Genomic DNA, 26,344 nt, shown 5'->3' with positions numbered 1-26,344 from the left:
GACCCGTGACATAGGTGCGATGAAGAATCTTTAGCTGCACCAGTCGGAGACGCGCAGGAATAGCAACTTCCTTTGGGGCAGAGACTGCAGCCTGCCAGTCTTCATCGTCTAGCTCCAGCCCGTCACCAGTCCATGCCTCACGCAGCTGTACAAGAAGGTCCGAACGGACATTAATAAGTTTCTTATATATGAGGGAGATAGTGCTGTCGGGGAGATGTCCATCAAGCACTCTATCCTCCAAGGGAGAAGACTCAGGGATCGAGGTGCCAGCAGGGAAAACTGAATCGAGCGCATGGCGGATCTGAAGGTATCGAAAATATTCCCTATCACTCAGCTTATATTCCCGTTGTAACTCGTCAAAAGTTTTGACTCTATTGGTGGCCCAAAGATCACCCACTTTGCTGATACCGATAAGGTCCCACCTATCGAATCCCTTCGAGGAACACAGACCACCCAATCTCTCAGCTGCATAGAGAGGAGTCGCTCTAGTGAGTTTATCAGTCCAACCCGTGGCCGATGTTGCACTACCCCAGACACGCAGTGCCACCGCAGTGGGGCCTGTCAAACATCTCCTGTCACTCCTGGAATAGAGCGCTCTATTATAATCGCCCCCCGGGAGTTGCCACTTATCCATATCATAAGCGGGATTAGGGACAGGGCCATACATGGCGTGATTAATAGCACTCAACTGGGACGCCCAATAATAACGTTTGACATCCGGTAAAGCTATCCCACCATCATACCCTCGATTTCACTAAAATAGCCAGCTGGAACCAAGTCCATCGTGTTCTGGATTGCGTATAAGAATCGGGGAAGAGACATCATTTTAAACAGGGCCGCCCTCCCCAGGGGGGAAAGAGGCAGTCCACACCATGCCGCTACATCCGACCGAAGTCGGGCAAGCGGAGGCAGTAGATTTCGCTCAAATCGGACCTTAGGGTCCAAAGAGATGTAGATCCCCAAATATTTGAAACCACCACTGGAGACAGGGATAGGGCAGAAGCGAGGCAGAGAAGGTTGTCCACCCGCGAGCGGGTAAATACAGGATTTAGTCCAATTAATAACCAAACCAGAATTCTTCCCGAAAGAGCTCAGGACATCAAACAGGACTCCCAGTGACTTACGGGGAGAAGTGAGGTACAATAGAATATCATCAGCATAAAGTGATACCCAATCCTCAAAGGTAGGAGACCACCGTATGCCCTGGAGCGTGGGCTCCCTGCGGAGCCACGCGGCAAGGGGTTCAAGAGCAAGCGCAAAAAGGAGAGGCGACAAAGGGCAGCCCTGTCTTGTGCCACGTCCGAGGACAAAGGGATCCGAGGCCCTTCCGTTAACCACCACCTGCGCAAGCGGTTGTTCATATAACAGTCGAACCCAGCCAATGAACTTAGGACCAAAGCCGAATTTAGCGAGGGCGGCCCACAAATAAGGCCATTCCACCGTGTCGAAGGCCATCGAGGCGTCAAGGGAAACCAAAACGGCCGGTTCCACAAGAGACCCCGCCCTCGCCAAAACACCGTGGAGACGGCGAAGATTGAGGGCAGTGTTGCGGTGGGGGATAAACCCAGATTGATCAGGGTGCACCAGGTCGCCGATCACTGTGATCACGCGGTTCGCTAAAATTTTAGCAAGAACCTTAGGCTCCACATTCAGAAGCGAGATCGGCCGATACGACGAACAATGTTCCCGGGGCTTTCCGTCTTTGTGGATGACCACAATGGACGCCAGTCTCTGATCTCGGGGAAGAAGCCCGAGATCTCGCGACGCCAAAAATGCCCGACGAAGGTACGGCGCCATTTTATCAGGACACAACTTATACAGCTCTACTGGTAAACCATTCGGGCCCGAAGCCTTACCAGAACGGAGTGCACGGATAGCGAGCACTACTTCATCGGTAGAAAAATCCGCCTCCATAAGCTCTCTGTCCGAATCCGAGAGGCTAGGCAACGCGATATCGCGGAGCAACAGGTGCGAGTCCTCCTCAGGTCTGTCCGATACCGGCGAGTACACCTTCCGATAATGCTGGGCAAAGACCTCAACGATCTCGACCGGGTCCACAACTCGCACACCATCCCCTCTCTCAATAACAGGCACAACACGATTCACTCTATCCCGCTTATCAAGCCAAGCAAGCAACTTCCCCGCCTTATCACCCAAATCATACAAGCGTCCCTGCTGTTCACGATTCATCGCTTTAGCCGCATCAGTCACCAGAGCCCTGTATTCAAACTGTTTAAGCGCCAAGGAGTGTAGGCTAGCAGGCGTAATCACAGATTCCATCTGTTCTTCCAATTCAGAGATATCGGTTTCAAGCCGTACCACTTCTTTTGTTCTGCGCCCCCTTTCGCTGGCAATCAAAGGTGTCTGACCCCGGATCACAGTTTTACACGCCTCCCACAGGGTGACAGGGGAGGATACTGACCCTTCATTCTCAGCAAAGTAATAATCCACACATTTAACCACTTCCTTGCCAATGTTGGGGTTACGAAGATGCCACGGATTAATAGGAGCCACACGACCCCCGGACTCTAGCCGCACATCAATGGTGAGCCATAGTGGGGAATGATCTGAAATCCCCCTCGCAAGATGTCTAATTTCTCTCACGGAGACCATCTGTGCCGCCGGGATAAGAATATAATCGAGTCGCGAGAGACTACCATGGGCCCCCGAGTAAAAGGTGTACTGGAGCTGGCCAGGGTGAAGTTGTCTCCAACAATCCGCTAATCCCAGTGTATCCATGAAACGGCCCAACCATAACTGCGACGTGGGGAGGGTTCTACAGGGGTGTCGATCCTCCTCTCCACTGACCACCGACTACTAGCAAGCCATCGGGGAGCCCCAGGATTACCCCACCCAAATCCGAAAATGTGGTAGACTGTAGACCAGGGGGAACATACACAGACAAAATTGAAATCGTCTTCCCCTCCCATCGACCCACGACAGCAGCATAGCGACCCCTATCATCTAGCACCTCGTCATCTACCTCGAGGGGGAGGGAGTTCCTAACCAAGATACCCGCCCCCCTTGACCCAGTGGTGAATCCAGAGTGGGCCACCAAACGGTAGCCTCTTCTATTCAGCGCATGGCACGTATTGCCCACCAAATGCGTTTCTTGTAGTAGAACAATATCCGGGGCGTGCCGCTTCAAGTACTGCAGAACTATCCCCCGTTTAATTCGATCCCCGAGACCATTAACGTTCCAAGCTCAGCACCCGCAGCCCCCTACCCTCCATCCCAGACAAAAAACAACAGTCCCCCCGCCACAGAGCAAGCACAAAGGATAAAAGAGCGACCAAATCAGAGCCTCGAAATAAACAAACAAGAAAAGACCCCCCCACCACCCCCCAAAGAACCCTCAAAACACAACCCCCCTCCCTGCACCCCTGCGGTAGACCAGAAAGCCACCCCAACTTGCAGTGTGCCTGTCGCCCCATTAAACTAACCTACAAGAAGAGAGAAAAGTGTCCCCTGAGGAGGAAGAGTCCCGAGTCCAACCACCCCCGGGTATCCGTTACGTATAAACATCGCTATCACAGAGCCACTGCAAAGCGTCCAATAATGGCTCATCGGCACCGACTCACTACTCCAGATCGTCCAGGCCGCCCTCGGCACCCCTCATAGTCCGAGCTGGCATGCTGTGTCGGCAAAGTATCCAGCCAGTCACTGGCCGCCTCAGGGTGATCAAAGAAAAATGTACGTTCATTATGCTCAATCCGCAGGCGAGCCGGGAAAAGCATGGCATATTTCAGGTCCATGTCTCTAAGGCGTCGTTTCACCCCCGTGAAGGCCATACGTTGCTTCTGCACTGCCTGGGTGAAGTCCGGATAGAAGCTGATCGAAACATTTTCAAACTTAGTGGGACCATTGACACGGGAGGCCTGCAGGATAGCGTCTCTGTCCCGGTAATTAAAGATCCTGGCTATTATAGGCCTCGGAGCGGTCCCAAGCTTGGGCTTCCCGCCTGGAATCCGATGAGCGCGCTCCACTGCAAAAAGACTACTAAGACCTTTTGGTGACAAATAGTTCTGGATAAGGTCCTCAACCAGAAGATCTGTCGGTACTTCCGTGGAAGTCTCCGGAACGCCCACGATGCGGACATTATTTCGCCTGGCCCGGCTCTCGAAATCATCCAGCCGACGGGCAAACGAGGCCCTGGCCATGCGAAGATCACGGACCTCGGTCTGAAGATCTGAAACATCCGTAATTAGGCTCGCCGTCTTCACATCCAAAGATTTGACCCGTTCGTTGGTTTTCCCCAGGTCTGTCCTGATAAGGTTGACCTCAATCGCAACCGTATCCAACTTAGTAGCAAGAGTTTCATATTGCTGCCCCATCGCAGTCTGGATGTTGGCAATGGCGCCCATAACATCTGCCAAAGTCGGCTCCTCATTCACAGGGGTACCGTCACCAGCCTCTCTGGGGGACTTGCTCGATCCACCCGGGGATCCCTTCGGGCGAGTAAAGCGGTCTATAGTCTGGGTCTGAGCGGCTCCCCCTCGATTCGTGCCTCTGGCGTGGCGCCTCTCGGGGTCCGTCCTGCCCGTCATAATGGTCGACGAGCTCCAAAGGGTCTTCCGAGATCTAGTCAGAATGATTCCCCCTATGGCAAACTGAAGGAATCGAGAGGTCGAGGAACGACAGCCGAGTGAGAGTCTGCGACTAGAGCAGGGCAGCAGTATCTACCAGCAATGAGTCGGCACCAACAATGACCGAAATCGAAACCGAAAGTACCACAGGGGCAGCGGAGGCTTCTCTCCAGCCATTGTTGTTCAATTGCCACCTGGGCACCTCGGGAACTCGAGCCCCTGGATGGCCACTGCCGTAGGCCTCAGATTATGGGGTGCAACAAGTCCAGTTCCCGGCGGCCAAATCGAATTCTGGAAGAAGCTTTCAATATCAGCAGGGCATCAACAAGAAGCACCCGTCATCCAAATCAGGATCTGTGGCAGGATAGATAAGGGTGGCGGAAGGGGTCTCGGGAACCCTCTGCTCACGCGTCCATCTTGGGTCCGCGCGTAGCTCCTCCCTCTTAATCACTTTATTTGATGTTTTGACCCTGCCACCCGATTGTTGTATTTTTGACTCTCAGAAGTCGATGTGGCACTGGCAGAGCTAATCAACGCACAATGCTGCTTCTGCGAGACTTGCCTAAGCTAATCAAGCTATCATAACCAGATGTAGACTCTGCCGCACAGACTTGTATCTGACACCCATCTGTCAGTGTACTTGAAGCAAAGAAAACATGTCCTGATACTAATGTAGTGTATTTTGTAAAGCGCACAGCTGCCCCAACGGGGCGTCCCGGCGCTGTATAGCGCTGTGGAACCCTTCCTGGCTCTCCCTGTGAGAAGCACCTCCTGGGCAACCCCAAGGTGAAGCCAGGCATCCCAGTGTTGTAGGGGCCGTTGTGGAGATTAAGCAAGCTATTGCCCAGAGTTGCAGCGTGGGACCCATGATTAGAGTAGGCGCCGAGGCGAGAGTTATCGAGTCCGCAGACATTGAGCTCAAGACCCTGCCGCGTCGGGACTTGAACCCTGGTCCCGGGCCTGATCTCTGCTTCAGAGTCTGCCGCTCTAACCAGTGAGCCACACTTATCCACTAATGTGCCCTCACTGCTGCCCATGCCGCTGATATTTGCAGATCTGACAAACGAATCAAGAAAGATGTGCCATTTGTCATTCATATATTGGGTTCTACAACACTGACATCCGGCACTCCCCCAGATCAATAGTACGATTGACCTCTTGAGGTCACATATTCTCTCACTGATTAATTAATTTCTAGGTCAAAAGCCAGCCCGTGACAAGTCACCCCGGGGCTACTATGTACGTGTTGATAGTATTTAATAGCAGATAGTTAGTCTTGCATTTTTGGCCAGAGGGACACAGTCATATATGTTCACTGGAGCCAATCTCCTGCACTGCTAACGACCAGCCTCCCTTACAGACCAATACCACAGTAAATAAGAATGTCCTTACTTTGGGTGCAGATCCCACGCCTGCTGCAGTTCAGAGGGCCACAGTCCAGGACGCTGCAGGCAGCCCCACTCCAGGAGCCAGAGCAGCGGCACTCGCCATGTATGCAGTCTCCATGGCCACTGCAGTCTGCAGGGATGCAGACAGGCTGATGGACACACAGCACTGTCGAGATGTTTCGGGCACACCGCCACATATTGTCCTCAACACTGCAGAGAAGTTAGACAATGAGATGCTTTTAGCAGATAAAATGTGTACCTTACATCAGGACTTGTGCAGCTGCCATACTTAACATTACTAAACAAAACCGATACACAATTCTTCATAGATCATACACGAGAGTTTCTGAAGGGTGCATGTGAACATTTTTATGAATTAGTCTGTGAAAATGCTTCATCTGTCAAATTCAAGAGAGCGTAGAGACAAGCGAAGCACTAGTACTAAGTGTTGCACTTTAACAAATTGACTGGAGAAACATGTAAATGACAATACTAACCATTTTTATGCCAATTTTCATCACTGCACTGACAAAACGAAAAAGTACAAAATAATTCACAGTAGTTTGAGGACATTCTGATTAGGGCACTGAATAGCCCCCCGGCGTTAAAATGAGCCTCTCGGGAATCTCTCCCTTGTAATGGAGAAAAAGCATTCTTGTCGTAATTTCTGACTCCTAAAACAATTGATTTTTTCTTTTTACAAGACCTTTGGAACATTTGTCTGCCAAAACACCACCTTTGGATAAAATAAAATTGTCCCTTTTTCCGCAATTGGTGTTTCGAGTTGAACATTACATAATGGTATTACCACCAAAGAATTTTAAAAATCTCAAACTCAAGGGCCACGTGCCCCACTATTGCATTCACTGTTTTGTTAACCAAACATTCAGTTTTGGTAACCGTGTACTAACAAATTGTAGCATAACCTTTCTGACAACTGAATGAAGTCTTGATTGCTGAGGATGCATTTAGGTTTTTCACTGATACACAGCATGCTGGAAGCTGCCAATTTTCCTAGAAGGCGGACAGCGGTCGTAAACACGCTCCAATCATATTTAACATATGTGGAACTTGAAAATGTATTTAAAATATGCAGTATATTTTAATCTACATCTTGCAGCCATATTACTGCTGGTAATCGTGTATGTCGACAATCTAGGTATACTAGATCAAACTTTCAAAAGACTCTAAAGTATGCTGCAAATACAGGAACAATTCAACAGCAAGAATCATTTAGTGATGAAAGAAAAGCAATAGGAAAAGAACAAGAGATTTTAGAAGAAAAAGTAAAATCCCATACGAATGTCACTCAGACACACTCACAAGAAAACGCATTAAAAATAAACTACAACAAAACAAAAATAATGGCAGTTAATTACCGCAAGAAGAAACATCTGAGCTGGTTCCTTGATGGTCATCGTTTGGAACAAGGAGTGAGCTATAAATGCCTTGGTGTATTGTTGGACCAAAACAATTCATCAAAACCACAATTAGAAGCCCTGCGGAGAAAGGGAGTAACGACCTACCTAGCTATAAAGCCCCTAAAGAAGCTTTTACCGGACCGGACATGCGACCCTCTATTAAGGATCTTGCAAGCAAAACTCCAGCCAACGATTACTTATGGGAGTGAAGCGCTGAAAAGAAAAGATGCAACAACTCTCGATAATATAATATCTAAATAATACCGAGCAATTTTCCAACTTCCGAAAATGGTCTCCCCGGCCCAAATGCGATTGGAATTTGGCCTCCAAAAACAGTCCCTTGAACGCATGGGAGCATTTGTGAAACGTTGGCACAAAATTAGAGGCAATGAAAAGGGAACCCTGAACGACCAACTTTGGATGGAGCTTTCCCGTCCAGGAAAAACACCAGCAAGCGTTTATCTTGAGGAATCTATTAAACACCTAGGTTTAAGAGAGTTGTGGGATGTTCAGGTAAACCATCTAACATTAAAAAAAAACGGTGACAAAGGTAACTCGTTTACTTTCTGCAATTGAGAACAAGAAAACATTAGCCAAACGATCACACGGCTGGATGGTCCTACACACATACAACAAATTAAAACCCCAGTTTTTACCTGAAAATGGGATTAAAAATCAACATCAAGGAAAAATTCCTAAAACTCCGACTGGGGGTCGGCCCCTTTAAACAATTTCTGCCGCCTTGGGAGAGAAAGGAAGGAGCCCAGCAGTGTCGTTTATGCGGCAGCGGTGTTGAGGACGCAATTCATGTTATATGCATCTGCGTAAGGCTAAAAGATATAAGGGTCACCCTGTTAAAGCCAGGACTCAAACAGTACGGAGCCAGAACATGTAGACAAGCGCTAATGTTGTGCTTCAACCCCGACCTGGTCCAGCTAAACTGCCGGCTAATGAAATTCCTCGATATAACCGCAAAAAGAATAAAATATGGGAAAGAGACGCAAAACGACTAATCTTCACATGAACGGACTGGAACGTAACAAGAATAGCCATACTCAAAATAATATTAGTAACGAGCAAGGTTAAAGTACAGAATGTTTTAATAATTTGTGTTATTTTAATACGATGTAAAATCATTTATTACAGAACAATTTTAACACAAGAAATTTTTATCTTTTGTATGCAACAGTTTTAATTAATCAAGCATATTAAAATAAACTTCAAACTTCATACGTAAATTATTCATATGTGGGGGTTTATACCAAGACCTTTATTGAATTCATATAAGAATAAATATAATTTCAATGTATGTTTAAGGCGTCATTTTACCTGGGGTGCGAGGAGGTCATAGGAAACGCAATGAAAAATATAAACTCAACAGCACTCAATGAACATCTCTTCCGGAACAACTTTTAATGTGTGGTAGGACACCACAGGCAATAATACTACTACAACTTGGTATCATTGCAGCAAGTCCACTTGAAACAAATCAGCCAAGTTGTACATAATGTAAATTAAAAAAGAACCAGACTCAAAAACAGCAACCGTGTAGTGTAGTTAGACCTGTAATCGTAAATCTCCACTCACTAAACACCTCCCGGAGTGTCCTTTAAGGATTACACGAAGAGCTAAAAGTGTAACAGAGGTGTGACAATCCAGTGCTCTTCGTCAGATCTTGACAGTTAAAAAGCTCAATTACAACCAAGATTTGTTTAGAAAATAATGAAACCTTTACAATTAAGTTTATATTGATGGAGCTGTGATCCTAACTCCACATTAAACTATGGCGTGGCCGGGAAACAGTAAACTAGCTTATAACAGTTTTCGCTTTTTTTCAGCTGATTGTGAGAGAGGCTGAGACTTTTATATTTAGTTGTCCAGATTTAACTGATTTGCCTAATGCTAGAGAACTATTTTTATGGAGGAACACGTGTAACATAAGATTGAATTTGTTTTTGTTGCTTAGAGGATGAAGAAGAAAGGTTGCTATGAAACTGAGTTTTTTTTACACATGTACAGAACTTTCTAGAAGCTACATATAATATGGCACGGACAACACTAATATATATAAAAGTGTTGATATTAAAATAATTGATCATTTTAATTTTCATGAGCAATGATAAATTAGTAACTGAAATCAAACATGTATTTACTTGTTTATAGAAACATTTATACATGGCTGTCTAAAAATCATTATGTGACATTGATCCAAACTGTTCATAACTTAATGGCTTTGGACTTGTTTGCCGCGTATCTTTAAAACAAAATATTTTAACCTGAAGAAGATTATCTTGCACTGAGACAATCGGTGCTATTTGAAATCTCTCTTCTCCACTTCAAGGCAGAATGTTTTATTCTGCCGTAATAACTAATGCTGAACTTTCAGAACAATGATTTGCATTAAGCAAAGGCACAGCAACTTTTCTTTTATAAAATGCTGAGCAATAATGAATAAATGACCAATACAGCTATAAATAAGAAGTGGAATGGGGAACTGGAAATAACGTCTAATGAAGGTTGTTGGCAGACAAACTTAAGTTCCTCACAGATGCTTAACACTCGACACACTAAAGGAATAATATATATTTTTTTTAAACACACAAACATTATTTTACATCCAAAAGAATTTCAGGTTTGGGTAATTCTGGTTTCTCTAGATGCTGACTTTTTTTCCTCTCTCGGTTACGAATTTCTCTATTTAGGAAGTGTATAGCGAGGCAGCAAAACTGGAGATATGTCAATCTTACATTGAATTAATTGCAATGCAGCAATGATGATGAATTATTAAAGTGAAAGATATATGTTTAATGGTTGAAACAGTAATACAATTTAAAGGTGACTGGTAATCGTCTCATCAATGTAAATAAACAGGTGGAATGTATTTCGTTATGAGGCAAAAAGTTGTTATATTTGTGCACGAAACAATTATAATCATGAGTATTTGGTCTAGGTCATTCAATCGTAAAAGCCCTTTATAAATGGTACTGTCTTAATCACCAGATGCCAGCACAAAAACGGTCTCTGTTCTCATGATTTATTTGAGAAAAAGTCGCCCATAACGCTTTTTGGCTCGCAGGAACCTTGTTCATATTAAGGGGTCGCAATTTCCTTTACTCGATTTACGTTCATAATGTGCATCGCTTCACAATAGACATAGTAGAAATACTTTACATGTATTATTGTTTGTTCCGTGATCACAACAATTATTACATGATTGCCTGTAGTACCACAAAAAGATTTTCTTCTGTTAAATCAAAATAAATTTAGACCAAGAGGAGAGCTTACGGTTAATTAATTCAAAAACTGTACAACATCTTGTCTTCAAAGAAAGTGCAATAGGTCAAGTTACATTTCTCCGCCAGGGCATTATGGCATTTCAATGCTCTGTTAACTCATGTCTGCTTGCAGATTGTGCTTGCAATTCAGCTCAAGTGGGCCTACAAATCAATGCAATTTATACATAATTACGCTTACACATTATTATGCTTACAATTCAGCTTAAGTTGGCCTACAAATCAAATCAACGTATACATGACTGCCTGTAATATTGTTAAACTGTTTTGGTAAATCAAAATGAAACTCAAATCTAACGGAGAATTTGTGGTTTATTAAATTAACAAACTTTCAATCTCTTATCCTGTAAGAGAGGGCATTGATGCAAATTGCATACCTCCACCATGGCATTATGGCAGTTAAGTGTTCTATAATGCCATTGCGACTAAGTTGTGAATTTTGACTCACATGTCCACTCGTACCTGATTATGCATTTCAATGAAGCCCAAGGGGGCCTATGAATCAAAATTTCTATGGAAGTACTGATAGAAAAGGAAAAAGAAACTAATTTCAGCTTAATAATAAAGCTTGAGTGAGCAATATCTACAACTCTTTGCCCAGTCTTATTTCTGTGATCATGCTTACTATTAGACCTCAAGTCAAGGAATAACTTAGCGGACATTGAATTCTATAACTTTTTGAAAATCAGAGCGGCCTTGACCAAAACCAAACTATCCACCGCATAACTGTCAATCTCCTGATATGTGTCAAACATTAATAAATTAGGGCACCAGGTCCTACACCTCTACAAACTCTTCCGCCCAAAATCCTCTAAACCTAATGACAAAACAATTACCTATTTGGAAAATCAAACTAAAACCACATTTAATGAACAAGAACTGGCTACAGTATGGTCCTCGGCCTCACGCAATAAAATCTCCCTAGTGCTCTCTCAAACAAAATTTTGGCTACTCCATAAGGCTTTTTAGACCCCTGCAAGCTTATTCTCATCAGGTCTCAGGGAGGACGCATTATGCTGTAACTGTAACAAGGAAAGGGGGGATCTAGCACATCTTATCTTTCAATGCCCAACACTCAAAACATTCTGGGAGAAAATCTTTGGTTTTATAAACAGGCTGCTGGGCTGTACGCTAACAAAATAATTTTCCTCCCTCACCACTGCATTTATGACCGCAGAACTGAGATCAGATCACGATAAGGACCTACTAGATCTGCTACTGACCGCAGCATTCAAAATGGTCCTAGCCAATTGGAAATACACAAGTAAGACTTCATACAAAGGCTGGTTCAACTGGATCACGCATCTCAGAGGAGCGGACAACATTGCACTACAGAACTCACCCTAGAGGCCAGCCTCCAGAGGGATGTGGAAATCACTCGACACGTTCCTAGACTTTTGTGAATCCCCATGAAAATAAGACATGTCGGCAAAACTTACCCTGGTTCCCCGTGTGTACGGACAAGTGTTTGTAACCGGGCGCAACTACTATGGCCCCACGGGTCTGCATGTGGGTCAACATGAGTTCCAATTTCTTCACAAGTATGCTAATCGTATGTCAGACTAACAAGCGATTAAGAGGATATGTAACTCTCAGAGCCTGTCTCCTTGTTCTTCTTTCACCCCTTTCTTTCCTGCCTTTTTCTGTCTCCCTTTCTCTAGTTTTCAGTAAATAACGTCATGTGGGGTTAGCTATGCAAATGTGTCCTAATGTCTCAGGACACTGTTGTATAAACTGCGACTGGCTAACCTTGTAACAGAAATGCTAGTGTTTTGCATAAAAATAAATAAAAACACTTTGAAATAAACAAAAACAAAAAAAAAAAAGAAACTGGGGTGGCTTAGTGGGCAACAGAACGATGGACTTAACCCAGATCTTTTGACTGGGGGAGAATGTTTGCATTGTCAGCATTCCGTCCATCATTTGTTTGCTGCAACACTTTTAACCCTAAGTGGGATGGGTATGCCCAGACGTAGTTCCCTTGCTCACTGTGCCACTGGATTCAAGCTAGCCTGGCTGAAGAAGGGTGACATACCCTGAAACTGGTCCCAGGATGCTTGTTTCCGATCCAGGGAGGACTTGGCCTGGCAGTTAGGTCTGGACTGTTCCCATGAGGCACAGGGTCATGAGTGATTTGCATTATGGCTTGGTCCAAACTGGGGTGGCGTTGAGGGCAAAAGAACGATGGATTTAACCCAGATCTTTTGACAGGGGGAGAATGTTTGCATTGTCAGCATTCCGTCCATCATTTGTTTGCTGCATCAATTCTATTATAAAATGAAATACAAGACGGCAACTTGCAATCTTATTGCAACATCTCAAATTCATCAATAAAGCGCGTATGATTCTTTTGACATCGGACTCCCCCAACCCAAAAAAAATGGGTAAAATCAACTAAAGAAAAAGAGCAAAAAAACTAAAGTTCATAAAGACATCTCCAATCTATGAAAGTTTCACGTACACAGCTCCTAATCTGCGTTGAGTCCTCCGCCCCTGGGTTTTTGGTATCTAATCTCAGTATGTAGGTGAATTCAAGTTTCCTGAGATCCTTTTCCCTATTTCCACCTCTGATATTTCTGGGCACCGCATCAATGACAAAATACTTTAGCTCTCAGTCATAGTTGTCATGAGTTTCTGTACAATGCATTGCATCTGCTCCACTTACGGAATCCACTACTTTCAGCCAGCCGACGGCTTTCAGTGGATTCCACGATATTGCTTCTAACCAAATTGTCCCTCCTCGACCTCGCACTCCTGAAAGTGCACCCCAACGTTTGTGGAAGGGTCAGAGCTATCACTGGGTCATTTCGGACTAGGCACCAGTACCTATTCAGCATTTTTCTGATGCTGTTATGTTCAGGGATATAGTGAGTGATGCACCTGTATTAGATTTGGTTTTGCTGTTTGGGTTTACAGGGTTTAAAGATAACTTCCTCTCTTTTCAAATATTTGGCTTTCTCACTTGATTGGAGGATAACCTCATCTGTGTACCCCCTTTCCTTGAATCTTGCAGCTAGATCTTTGGTAGCAGTGTCAAATTCACTTTCTTCACTACAATGTCTGAGCACTTTAAGTGCTTCTCTTTACGGTATGGTGGCTTTCAAGTTAGTGGGGTGAAAACTGGTAGCATGCAATACTGTGTTGCCTGCAGTGGGTTTCCTATAGATCTCGGTCTCTAACCAATCATCTTAGTAATGAACCTACACACTTGATATATAGTTTGTAGGTTCATTACAAAATATAATAGCCAAGATAATTCATTATGGAAAGCATTACACAGGCATTGGCACTATATCTTAGATTATCCAGTTATTGGCAAAGAAGCAGGAAAGAAACCTCAAATCAGATACAGAAGGGCTCAATAGGTCAAAGACAAACTGGTCCATGATAATGTAACAACTAAGACGGAGTATTTGGTTGAAACCAAAAAAAGGTTTTACTAAGTGCAGTAGATGCAGGGCCTGTGCTCGTGGCAGGACCTTCACAGAGGTGACAACCAACCTCAACGAAAAGATAAAAATTCAGCATGTCTTGAATTGCAGATCATGCTGTATATGCACTATATTGTCCATGCCCTAAAATCTACACTTTGGCAGCACTAAATTACAAGTGCACAAATGCTTTGGACAGCACTTGAGGGCCATAAATATCAAGATGAAGGGTAGCGCACAGCACTTTAAGAATGTTCAGAACGGTGATCCTAGTCTACTAACATACAATGTAATAGACTGCATACCGAAGACAGCCAGAGAGGGAGGCAGGGAGAAATCCTTCAGAAGGCTGGTGTCCAAATATATCTTGAGAATGGATACTAAGAAGCCCAATGGGTTCAACATTGATAAAGAAATGTATACACGTTTATAGCTGCAGTATTAATCTTCGCAATATTTTTAAAGATTTACATTCTCAGTCTCTGTACTGCCAAGTAACCATTTTTTTGTATAGGTTTCATTTGCAGGTATGCAGTCGCAATAGCCAGTACACAGTTGAGGTTGCATGACATACTGTGGAGAAGCTGCACTTTAAATGGAAAGCTACTCAAGAAGAGTGAGACGTTCAGTGAAGTGTACAGCACATGACTGAAGTTAATTAAATTTGGGAACGTTTGGTTTTGCCCACTTGGAAGCAATAGTTAAATGAGTGTGTATGAATTTGTTTGGATGCCCGCTGGAGCACAACAAGAAAAATGTCACATATATATTGATGGAGTACCTATATTTATGCTCATTATTTTAACAATAGTTTTGTACTGCTGCATTTGTGGTTATTTAAGTTTCTATTTGTTCCTTTTAATTTTGTTTTAAAGTGCAACTTAATTTAACATGATTAATCTAATCTCTCTTTGCCCACTTGGGCGTGTTTACTGTCGGTATACCAACACTGTAGATGACAATGTTTACCATTATAAGATAACCCTGATACTTTCGGACTACTTAAAGTCCTACCTTATTTTTTTGTTTATAGCCTTGGTGTTTAAAAATGACGTACATTGACATAGCCAACGTATGATAAAGGCCAATGGAGCCGAAACGTGTCTGACGCTTTGATTTCTGATACCTTGGTTTGGAATAAATCTTTAAATACTGCCTGGTGTGTTGTTCCTGTTTTTTCAACTCGACAGCTGGACTTCTGTAATATTGAAAAGCTTAGGAACTAGTGTTCTAACTAGCACCCTGACGTTCTGGAAACTTGCTGGTGTATGCACACCGATTTCGGGGAGATATATATTTTCACTGAAAATACATCAAAGGTTACAGGGAAGTTATAGTTAGGCTCACGTTTTACTCATACAAAACCATTGAAATTCAGCAGTTCTAGTTACCTGGGCTAACTATAATTAATGCCCCCGCAATGCACTGCTTATGACCTCACATTACATCACTAATGACTTGGTGAGTGACACCACTGATGACATCTCAAATGACACCACTGATGACATCTTGCAGTGAGTTTAAGTGTTTCGTAAACATTTCTGAGTTAAAGATATATACCTACTGCATAAGCTAAATTACTATTCTTTTTGTACTACTGAGTAATACTGTTTCTAATATTTGTCATCTGAGTGGCACTGACTATGTATCAGTGTGGGAGTGGGTGTCAGAGTGGCTGTACGAGTGTGTGAGAGGCTGTTTGGGTGAATAAGTGAGTGTGTGAGTAGTAGTATGGGTGAGTGAGTGACTGAGTGGCAGTATGTGTGGGTGAGTGGCAATATGGGTGGGTGAGTGGCTGTATCAGTGACTGGTGGTTGTGTGAGTGGCTCTATGGGTGGATGAGTGTGTTTGTGAGTGACTGTATGGGTGATTGAGTGGCTGTGTGAATGGCTCCATGGGTGAGTGACTGGGTGTGTAAGTGGATGTATGGGTAAGAGAGTGGCTGTTTGACTGGGTGTATGTGTGAGTGGCTGGTTTGCACAGCAAGTATTTGTGGGAGTGACTGTATAGATGAGTGAGTGGGCGCGTGAGTGATTGTATCGATGTGTGAATAGATATGTAAGTGGATTTGTAGATAAGTGAATGGATGTTTGAGTGACTGTACGGGTGAGTGAATGGCTATATGAGTGAGTGACTGTATGAGTGGGTGTAGGGGTCTGTGAGTGTGTGTGGTTTTGTGGGCGAGTTCTGTATAGGTCTGTGAGTGGATGTGCGAGTTGCTGAATGGGTGAGAGAATGGTTCTATGAGTGAGTGAGTGTCTGTCAGTAGTTGTATGGGTCTGTGAATGCGAATGGTAGTGGGCTTGTGACTGGGTGTATGAGTTTTTATGGGGGTGTGAGTGGTTCTGCGGATGATTTCATCAGTGATGTCATTTGATATGTCATCAGTGAAGTCACTGACCATGTCATGAGTGATTGAATTCATACTTTAGTACGACTGGTTAGTGAGGTTTTAAGGGCTGGAGGCTAGTATCGTGCCGACAGGGAATCCCCTTTAGAACTAGTAAGTTGGTGTATGAGGTGATGAAGTTGCTTCTCTAGGAGTCGTCGTGAGTGATGTAATATGTGAGGTCATAAGCAGTGCATTGCAGGGGTGTAAGTTATAGATAGCTCAGGTAAATATAACTGCTGAATTTCGATGGTTTGGTATGAGTGAAATCTGAGCCTAACTTCCCTGTAACCTTTGTTTTTTTCATGGAATTCTTAAGGTTTATTTATTCTATTTCCTAACTATAATGTCCCTGGAACCTTTGTTTTTTTCAGTGAATTTCAATGTTTTTTTAAAATTTATTTCCTAATTATAACATTCCTGTAACCTTTTTTCCCCAGTCAATTTCAACTGCTTTTCTTTTAACTTTTATTTCCTAACTGTAACCCGTAACCTTTGAGAGGGGATGTATGAGTAACTATATAGATAGGTCAGTGGATGTGTGAGTGGCTGTATGGGTCAGTGAGAGGGTGTGTGAGTGACTGTATGGGTGTGTACATGACTGTTAAAGTGGGTGTAGGAGTGCCTGTGTGGATCTGTGAGTGGGTGTGTGAGTCTGAGTGAGTCTGTGAGCGTGAGTCTCTCAGTGGGTCTGTGAGTGGGTGCACGAGTGTGTGAGTGTGTCTTACAGTAGGTGCATGAGCCTGTGTAGATCTGTGAAGGGGTGCGTGAGTGGGCCTGTGAGTGGGTTCATGAGTGTACGAGTGGGTGCATGGTAAAACAAGCATTTGCAATGCAACAGGTCTCGCATTTACGCAAGTTTGAGCTATTGGCATTCTAAATGACAATGCCTTTTATTTATGTTTTGTTTTTTGAAACATAAATAAAACGCATTGTCATTTAGAATGCCAATAGCCTAAACGTGCATAAATGCGAGACCTATTGCATTGCAAACGCTTGTTAAATAAGTTAAACTTTTATGCTGGATAAAGAGAAGCCATTTAGCGTAAGCAATCCACTTGAATCCTAGGGGCTTATTTACAAGCCCCTTGCACCGCCGGTGCGTCACTTTTTCCCATATTGAAAGTGACGTACAGGTGGCACACTGGGCTTGTAAATAAAGCCCATAGTCTGCAGCTTTACTCTGCCCCGAATTAAGCCAAAACCCAGTAGGACCAGCCCTTTTATACTAAAGTGCCAGAGGAAGTTTATACTAAAGGATGACTGTGTCACATAAAGGCCATAACAACAATCACCAGTAGTGTGGATTCCAATAAAATATATTTGTTCCAATCTACTAACGATGATGTGCCAAACCTTTTCCTCGTTTTCTTAAAAAAAAAAAAACTTGAAGGATGTCACTCTCGTTAAATGTAATTGAATCATTCATTATACACTTTATAAGTTGTTGAAGGTCATTTACTCTATGTTTTAACGAACAACAGACACAAATGCAAACGTGCAAACTTCCTAAGCAATAAAAACTAGAGGTATACTTTCCAATCGCTATAACGTCACGCTTATATCGTTTTCAGACTTCCTGCATTCTCAGAAGCTCTTCATGTAATGAGTGCACCTAATGAGGCACAGGGTCAGAGCTGATTTGCATATAGCCAGTGTCTAACCCAGGGTGGTGTGGAGTGCAAAAAAACGATGGATTTAGGCCCAGATCCTTGTACTGGGGTGAATGTATGACATTGTTCTACATTCTGTCCATCAACTGTGTTTTTTGCAATTTTCACCCCGAGTGGGCTGGGTATGCTCAGACGTGAGTCCCAGGCTCTCCACACCACTGGAGTCAAGCTATCCAGGCTGATGAAGGCTGATAGCCAGAAACCGGTCCTTGGATGCTTGATTCCGGTCTGGGAAAGACATGGCTTGGTAGTTCGGACTGGACTGTTCCCATGAGGCACAGGGTCAGAGCTGATTTGCATATAGCCAGTGTCTAACCCAGGGTGGTGTGGAGTGCAAAAAAACGATGGATTTATGCCCAGATCCTTGTACTGGGGTGAATGTATGACATTGTTCTACATTCTGTCCATCAACTGTGTTTTTTGCAATTTTCACCCCGAGTGGGCTGGGTATGCTCAAACGTGAGTCCAAGGCTCTCCACACCACTGGAGTCAAGCTATCCAGGCTGATGAAGGCTGATAGCCAGAAACCGGTCCTTGGATGCTTGATTCCGGTCTGGGAAAGACATGGCTTGGTAGTTCGGACTGGACTGTTCCCATGAGGCACAGGGTCAGAGCTGATTTGCATATAGCCAGTGTCTAACCCAGGGTGGTGTGGAGTGCAAAAAAACGATGGATTTAGGCCCAGATCCTTGTACTGGGGTGAATGTATGACATTGTTCTACATTCTGTCCATCAACTGTGTTTTTTGCAATTTTCACCCCGAGTGGGCTGGGTATGCTCAGACGTGAGTCCCAGGCTCTCCACACCACTGGAGTCAAGCTATCCAGGCTGATAGCCAGAAACCGGTCCTTGGATGCTTGATTCCGGTCTGGGAAAGACATGGCTTGGTAGTTCGGACTGGACTGTTCCCATGAGGCACAGGGTCAGAGCTGATTTGCATATAGCCAGTGTCTAACCCAGGGTGGTGTGGAGTGCAAAAAAACGATGGATTTAGGCCCAGATCCTTGTACTGGGGTGAATGTATGACATTGTTCTACATTCTGTCCATCAACTGTGTTTTTTGCAATTTTCACCCGAGTGGGCTGGGTATGCTCAGACGTGAGTCCCAGGCTCTCCACACCACTGGAGTCAAGCTATCCAGGCTGATGAAGGCTGATAGCCAGAAACCGGTCCTTGGATGCTTGATTCCGGTCTGGGAAAGACATGGCTTGGTAGTTCGGACTGGACTGTTCCCATGAGGCACAGGGTCAGAGCTGATTTGCATATAGCCAGTGTCTAACCCAGGGTGGTGTGGAGTGCATAAAAACGATGTATTTGGGCCCAGATCCTTGTACTGGGGTGAATGTGTGACATTGTTCTACATTCTGTCCATCAACTGTGTTTTTTGCAATTTTCACCCCGAGTGGGCTGGGTATGCTCAGACGTGAGTCCCAGGCTCTCCACACCACTGGAGTCAAGCTATCCAGGCTGATGAAGGCTGATAGCCAGAAACCGGTCCTTGGATGCTTGATTCCGTTCTGGGAAAGACATGGCTTGGTAGTTCGGACTGGACTGTTCCCATGAGGCACAGGGTGAGAGCTGATTTGCATATAGCCAGTGTCTAACCCAGGGTGGTGTGGAGTGCAAAAAAAGATGGATTTAGGCCCAGATCCTTGTACTGGGGTGAATGTATGACATTGTTCTACGTTCTGTCCATCAACTGTGTTTTTTGCAATTTTCACCCCGAGTGGGCTGGGTATGCTCAGACGTGAGTCCCAGGCTCTCCACACCACTGGAGTCAAGCTATCCAGGCTGATAGACAGAAACAGGTCCTTGGATGCTTGATTCCGGTCTGGGAAAGACATGGCTTGGTAGTTCGGACTGGACTGTTCCCATGAGGCACAGGGTCAGAGCTGATTTGCATATAGCCAGTGTCTAACCCAGGGTGGTGTGGAGTGCAAAAAAACGACGGATTTAGGCCCAGATCCTTGTACTGGGGTGAATGTATGACATTGTTCTACATTCTGTCCATCAACTGTGTTTTTTGCAATTTTCACCCAGAGTGGGCTGGGTATGCTCAGACGTGAGTCCCAGGCTCTCCACACCACTGGAGTCAAGCTATCCAGGCTGATGAAGGCTGATAGCCATTGTTCTACATTCTGTCCATCAACCTAATAAAAAGCAACATTTTATGATTATTTTAGAAGTACTAAATTTGCCTCTCTGATATAAGAAAAAAAATTGCTCTGCCACATATTAATGCTACTAATTTGAAACATCTTGTAGGAAACTGTGGTAATATTACTGCTAGGGCCTAAAGATGAGTGTTCCATATTGTGCAGGTTTAAATTCTAATTGGAATTAGCACAGGGAGCAGCACATCAGGAGGCGCATAATTTGCATCCGGTTCCGATCTGCAGGCCCAATAAAACGAGTTCCTGCGCAAAGCCAGACGATTTCAGTCTCTACACGGGGCACAAATAGTCTGTCTGCACCATTTGTATCTGTAATTTGCGCCATATTTTGTAGTCATCGATCATGGCAAAACACAGCCAGCTAGTAATGCTCCGTCCTTCAGCCGTCTTGCTAGGATTACCCAGAACCAGCTGTCTGTCAAGCTGAAAGACCTCAACCACCATAATGTGAAATGGCCGACAGCCGAGGATGACCTGACAATGAAACTGCTTGATTTAGAGGTACCGAGAGCGGCGTTAAAAGATATGCTTTCAGCCAGAAATGATCACAATTGTTTAATTCGAGACTTTTCAAACCCAAAACTGCATGGTTGGTGGTGAAATAATTCTGTTTAATAGCATTTGACACCTTCTTCCTCACGTTGTACGTGCTTCATTCTTCAGAAGCTACGTCTATTGCAAGTTTCCAGGCTTTATTAAAAACAATTCGACCATCTGAGTCTGGTGAAAAGCGGAGGATACATAACAAGCTGTCACCATTGCGGAACGGCAGATGCTTGTTCACGTTGCGCTTTCTCAACAAAAAAAAGTGCAAACACTGAGTAATGAAGGGGAGAGTGTCAAGCCACCAGTAAAGCATCCAGTCCAGGTGGGCGTGGCAAAAAGCGGTCAGGGTGGTAACCAGGAGGGACTAAAAAGCCTCCGGAGCAATAATAACACCACCTTTAGCATAATAGGTGATGCAAAATAACGCGTACCAATGGGAAACACGGACGGAGCACAAAGCGAACTTCTGGAACCGTATTGATTCCAAGAAGCCCTCGCATGGCGAGGGCAGCGCATGCGCGCTGCTAATGCCAGGCGACACCTAAAAAGTAGGGGGGTATACGGGAGCAGGTCCTCATGCCAGCTCACTCTGTGATGGTCTTCCTGTCCAGGTTGCCTGCAGTCCGCTACCCTCGGCTGCCTTCGGTTTTGTGCCTCCTCTGCTCGTTTTGTGCCTCTTGTCGCTCCTGCCCTCTATTGTACCTTCCTGCTTGTTCTGCCTGTTATATTGCCTCCTTCTTCTTGCTCCTGACCTTTAATTTTTGCCTCCTACTGCTCGTTTCGGACTTCTATTTTGCCTCTTTCTGCTCATTGTACCCGTTAATTTGCCACTTTCTGCTCGCTCCTGCCCTTTATTTTGCCTCTTTCAGACCTTTATTCTGCCTCCTGCTGCTGGTTTCTGTCCTGTATTTTTCCTCATTCTGCTAGTTTCTGACCTTTAATGTGCCTCTTTTTGCTCCCTTCTGTCCTTTGCCTCTTTCTGCTCCATCCAGACCTATAGTCTGCCCTTTTCTGCTCATTTCTCACCTTTATTTTGCCTCTTTCTGCTCATTGCTGACCTTTATTGTGGCTCTTTCTGCTCATTTTCTTAGCTATATGCAGACTCTTCCTGTTCCTTTCTGACCTTTATTGTGCCTCTTGCTTGTTTCTGACCTTTGTTCTGCCTCTTTATGCTAAATTCTGACCTTCACCCGGGACTGTAAGGCCCCCATGGTGACAGCTGGAGCCGCCCCTGCACGCTGGGAGCTGCTGGAAATGCAGTTCCATGCATGCAGGAGCAATACTTTCATCTCTTTCACTGACCGCATGTCTGCGGGCATGGAAAGAGATGAAACCTCTACTTCCAGTGGGTGGGAGCCAGCCGCTGCAGGTAAGAGCGGTGGGGCATTGGGGGCCGGCTGGGGGGATTTCGAGAGACGACCACTAGGGAATTTTCTGTTGTGGTCGTCTCTCGAAATCCACCTCCCCCCAAGCCGACCCCATCGCTCTTACCTGCAGCGGCCCAGACTGGCGGGAGCACGTTGGCAGCTACCACCCATTGGAACCAGAGTGTTTGCTTTTCCTTGGCAGGAGCTGCCACAGCTCCCACCCAGCAAAAGCAAACAAAAGCAAACAACTATTTCCCGGGGTGGGCAACCTGGGACATAACAGGAGGTGGCTCTGGCTGTTTCCAGGGGCATAATTAGCTTCTTCTCTTATTACAAGCTGGCCCCGGGGAGGTGCTGGTTCCCGGGCCATATCCGGTGGCCCGGAAGAGGGGCCACCCTCCCACATGTATTTTACTTGCTACCCTGGGGAAGAGGTGGTCCCCAGGGTGTAGGGTCAGAGTGGATCCGCAAACTATTCATATTAAGCCCCAAGATGTGGTAGTCTCTGGGGCTCCAAAGAGCCCATGGAGGGGGGTGCACGCTGCCCCCTCCAATATGTAAAGAAAGTCACGGGGAGGTGGTAGTACACTGAGATCTAGGAGCCTTAGGAGCGGCCCAGTGCGCCCCCCTCCTCTTTTTTCATAAATGCCCCCAGCGGATTCATAAAAAACTAACAAGAGAGTCAATGCTTGTTTTTTATTTAATGTTTGCTGCGGATTGGCGGCTTTGTCGTGCTTCTGCGGCAACATGTGTTTTTTAAAAAGTGCTTGTTGGCCCTGACGGGGTCAGAGGGGGACCCAAGCACTACAATTATTCTTACCCTGCCCCCTTTTCTTTTTTTAAACATTTTTTGTGGGACTCGGATGAAAGTCCTAAGATGGCTGCCAGCACGAGGACTGTCGGATCATAGAAGGATCCATGACACTAGTTATCTAAATTCGGATTTTATTCAAAAACTCAAACTACTGAACAGATTTACACTAAATAACAAACAGCACTCTTTCTGGGCCAATAACTAGCTTTCAGTCAAATTTGGTGTATTTCTGTCCAGCAGTTCGGGCTGCAGTCATGTTCAAAATCCCTATAGGAATTAACATGGGAAATGCACTTTTTTTTTTAACCCCCCTTTTCTCTGCCCTGCTTGATGGATTAACCCGAAACTTTCTATGCACAACTAGAATCACCGGCACAGATTTTATGGGAACATTTCAAATGGCACAGTAGATAGAGGCAAGTCAAAAACTATTTTCCTATGGAAACATGGTCCTAACTAGAACTACCTCAAGGGGTACTTTAAAAGTGGGGGTCCTAGACCAACTTTAAAAACCGTGGTGGATACCTGTGAGATCCTTAATTACGGTCAACATGTTTCAGCCATCTCTCTTTAGTGCCCCTATTGGTCAATATGTTTTTCGTCAGGACCAGAAAAGAAAATCGCATGCACCCTATGGCATGCGAAGTAAGCTTCAATTTGCAAACCTACATGTAAATGGGCACTTCTTGCGACTACTTCTACATGTAAATGGTCACTTCTTTTAACTAGTTCTGTAATGGGAATAAGAAAGACAATAGTTATGTAGGTAGCATCATATATACAGAATGTGACGGGGCGGGTTACCACCCTGCCGGCCCCCGGGAGGAACATGATAACAGTGACTGGTGGTCGGCTGTCCCTTTGACCCCCCTTTCTGTTTCTGCTGAACAGCCGACCTCACCTGGCCCGGAGGAGTGGACCCGTGCAGACCCGATGGAATGGTGGAGGGCCGAAGAGGATAAAGAACACGGCCCCTTTAAAATCCCCGGCGTAGAAGACGAGACTCTGCCCCCCTGGGACGTCAGAGTGCCAAAAGGAGGAGGACCCCGGAAGACGACGGACGGCGTTTCCCGAGGCGGAGAAGGAGAGAGGAGCGAGAACGCGAGAGCAGAATCCGAGTGCGGAGAGAAGGAGACGTGGCAGAGCCCAGCGGAGGACGACAAGCCAGGAGGCCACCGGTTGTGTGCTTCGCCCCGCCACGCTCCCGCGGGAGGAGCGTGGCTTACAAAGGTACGGGGCAAGGCGGCGGGCTGGGTAGCTCGCAGTCAACAACCTCCTGAGTAGTGTAAATAAGTGTACAGTCTCTTGCTCCCTTTCCCTCACGAGCACTTCAGGCACTACCTCCTCGAGTAGAGCGCACTTGTACCACTTGGTGTCCCTCACTTACCCGGTCCCTAACAAACTCCAGTGAGGAACGTCAGACTGACTCCCTGCTTTCTTTCTTTCCTTTTGGGGATTACACGCACGACCTGAGTTGAGGACCTCGGCCCCGACGACCTCGTTGGAACCCCGGTCTGGAGGGCACTCGTCCACAGCGTGGCAGAAGCACCCTGGAACTCCCCATCTTCCCTAAGGGCGTCAGGACGGAGCCCGACGAGTTTGCCCGGATAAGACTGTCCAGTAGACGGAGAAAAGCTTACCTAAAAATAAAACCTTCCTTGAAATCACTATTCTCTGGGTCAGAGTCGCTCCCTTCCCCCCCTCCTGTGACCGATCCCGTACAACTGGTGTCAGAAGTGGGATCTCCATCGCAGTCCATCTGTGCAACCGAGATGGACGCCCTCATCCAACACCTGGTAAAGGAGAAATTAGAATGGGCAGTGGAACGACAGATCACTACGGCGCAAGCCGACCGCGACCTATTTACGAACACTATTTCCGCCCAGTTGAACAGTCTGCAGAAAAATCTGGTGCCACCTCCAAGCGCAGTAGCTGTGGAGAGCAGGGTGCATATCCCCAACCCCTCAGGGATCGCCCTACAGAAATACGTTCACAGGGAAGACCTGGATACCTTCCTAATGAACTTCGAGAGGGCCGCCAGGGCGTTGGGATGGCCGGAGAAGTGGCCGTTCTTCCTGGCCCCATTGTTGACCGGCGAGGCGCAATTTGCCTACCAGGTGGCGAACCCTATAGGCAACGCCCCCTACACGCTGATCAAAAACGTGATTCTGGACCATTTGGGTTTGGACCCTGAAGCGTATAGGGTCCGTTTTAGGAAGGAGAAAGGGACCCCTGGAGAGAATCCGAAGACCCTTTTCTTCCGCTTGAAAATGATGGCAGACAAGTGGTTGAAACCCGAGGCCTGTACAAAAGACGACATCCTTGCAAAAATTTACATAGAGCAATTCATGGAGGCACTTCCCTATGGGTCTCAGAGATGGTTGAGACAACACTCCGGTCTCACCGTGGAACAAGCCATCCAGATGGCTGCTGATTACGCGAGGGCTCAACCCCGCGGGTGGGAACCGGAGAAATACCCCAAGAGCCAACCTCCGGCCAAAATGGAGAAAAAGATGAAGCCGACATTGGAACCTGTAAGACCCAGACCGATGAGGATGGAATCACCTATGTCCCGGGGGCCTCAATGCTTCGAATGCGGCGAATGGGGTCACATAGCCCGGTTGTGTCCCCGAAAGCGCCCACCAGAAGAACCCATGGAGATCGGCTATCTGCCTAAGACCATTCTATACTCCGCCGAAACCGGAACATCTTTTTACGTGAGTATGAGGATCAATGACCATATGGTGAAAGCTCTTCTGGATTCCGGCTGTAGACAGTCTGTAGTCCAGAAACGCCTAGTCCTCTCATGTCAGTATGTCCCTGATTCCATAGTACACGTCCGGTGTGTACACGGAGACATCAAGCCCTACCCGATAGCCGAACTGACTATCTGGCCCACAGACAAATTCCCCTTTGTAGTGATGGTAGGAGTGGTGGACTCACTTCCTGAGGACATGATTCTGGGGGTGGATAATCCCGGGTTCCTAGCCCTGTTCCGCGAAACAGTGTTTGACCATCCCCGGGCTGTAGAGGGTCCCAAGGCCGCTTACATCACCCCAGACCCGTGGATATTACATCGCAGTTTTCGATTTACTCAAGCTGAGGACAGAACACTCTATAACGCGTGGGAAGCCGCTCATGCGGACCAAGATGCCTCTGCCACCTCGTTTCCCAGGTTCGTTATATGCAACGATCTACTGTATAGGGAAGCCAACCAAGAACAAAACCCCCAGCTTTTAGTCCCGGTGTCCTTCAGAGAGCA

At 45.8% G+C, this 26,344-nt stretch overlaps 1 protein-coding gene across 1 annotated transcript in view; it reads right to left on the bottom strand.

Moving 5' to 3' along the window:
- The window catches only part of NAGPA (N-acetylglucosamine-1-phosphodiester alpha-N-acetylglucosaminidase), a 167,364-nt gene that overhangs the window by 37,994 nt on the left and 103,026 nt on the right, over positions 1-26,344 (bottom strand). The window contains exon 6 of the mRNA XM_078680175.1: positions 5,979-6,184. Within this exon, the coding sequence (XP_078536301.1) occupies positions 5,979-6,184 (206 nt within the window). The remainder of the gene's footprint in view (positions 1-5,978; positions 6,185-26,344) is intronic.

This window comes from Lissotriton helveticus, chromosome 3_1, assembly GCF_964261635.1.
Source record: "Lissotriton helveticus chromosome 3_1, aLisHel1.1, whole genome shotgun sequence".
NCBI classification, from domain to species: domain Eukaryota; kingdom Metazoa; phylum Chordata; class Amphibia; order Caudata; family Salamandridae; genus Lissotriton; species Lissotriton helveticus.
Note: the sequence above shows the minus strand (reverse complement) of the source record. Positions and strands in the feature narration are given on the sequence as shown.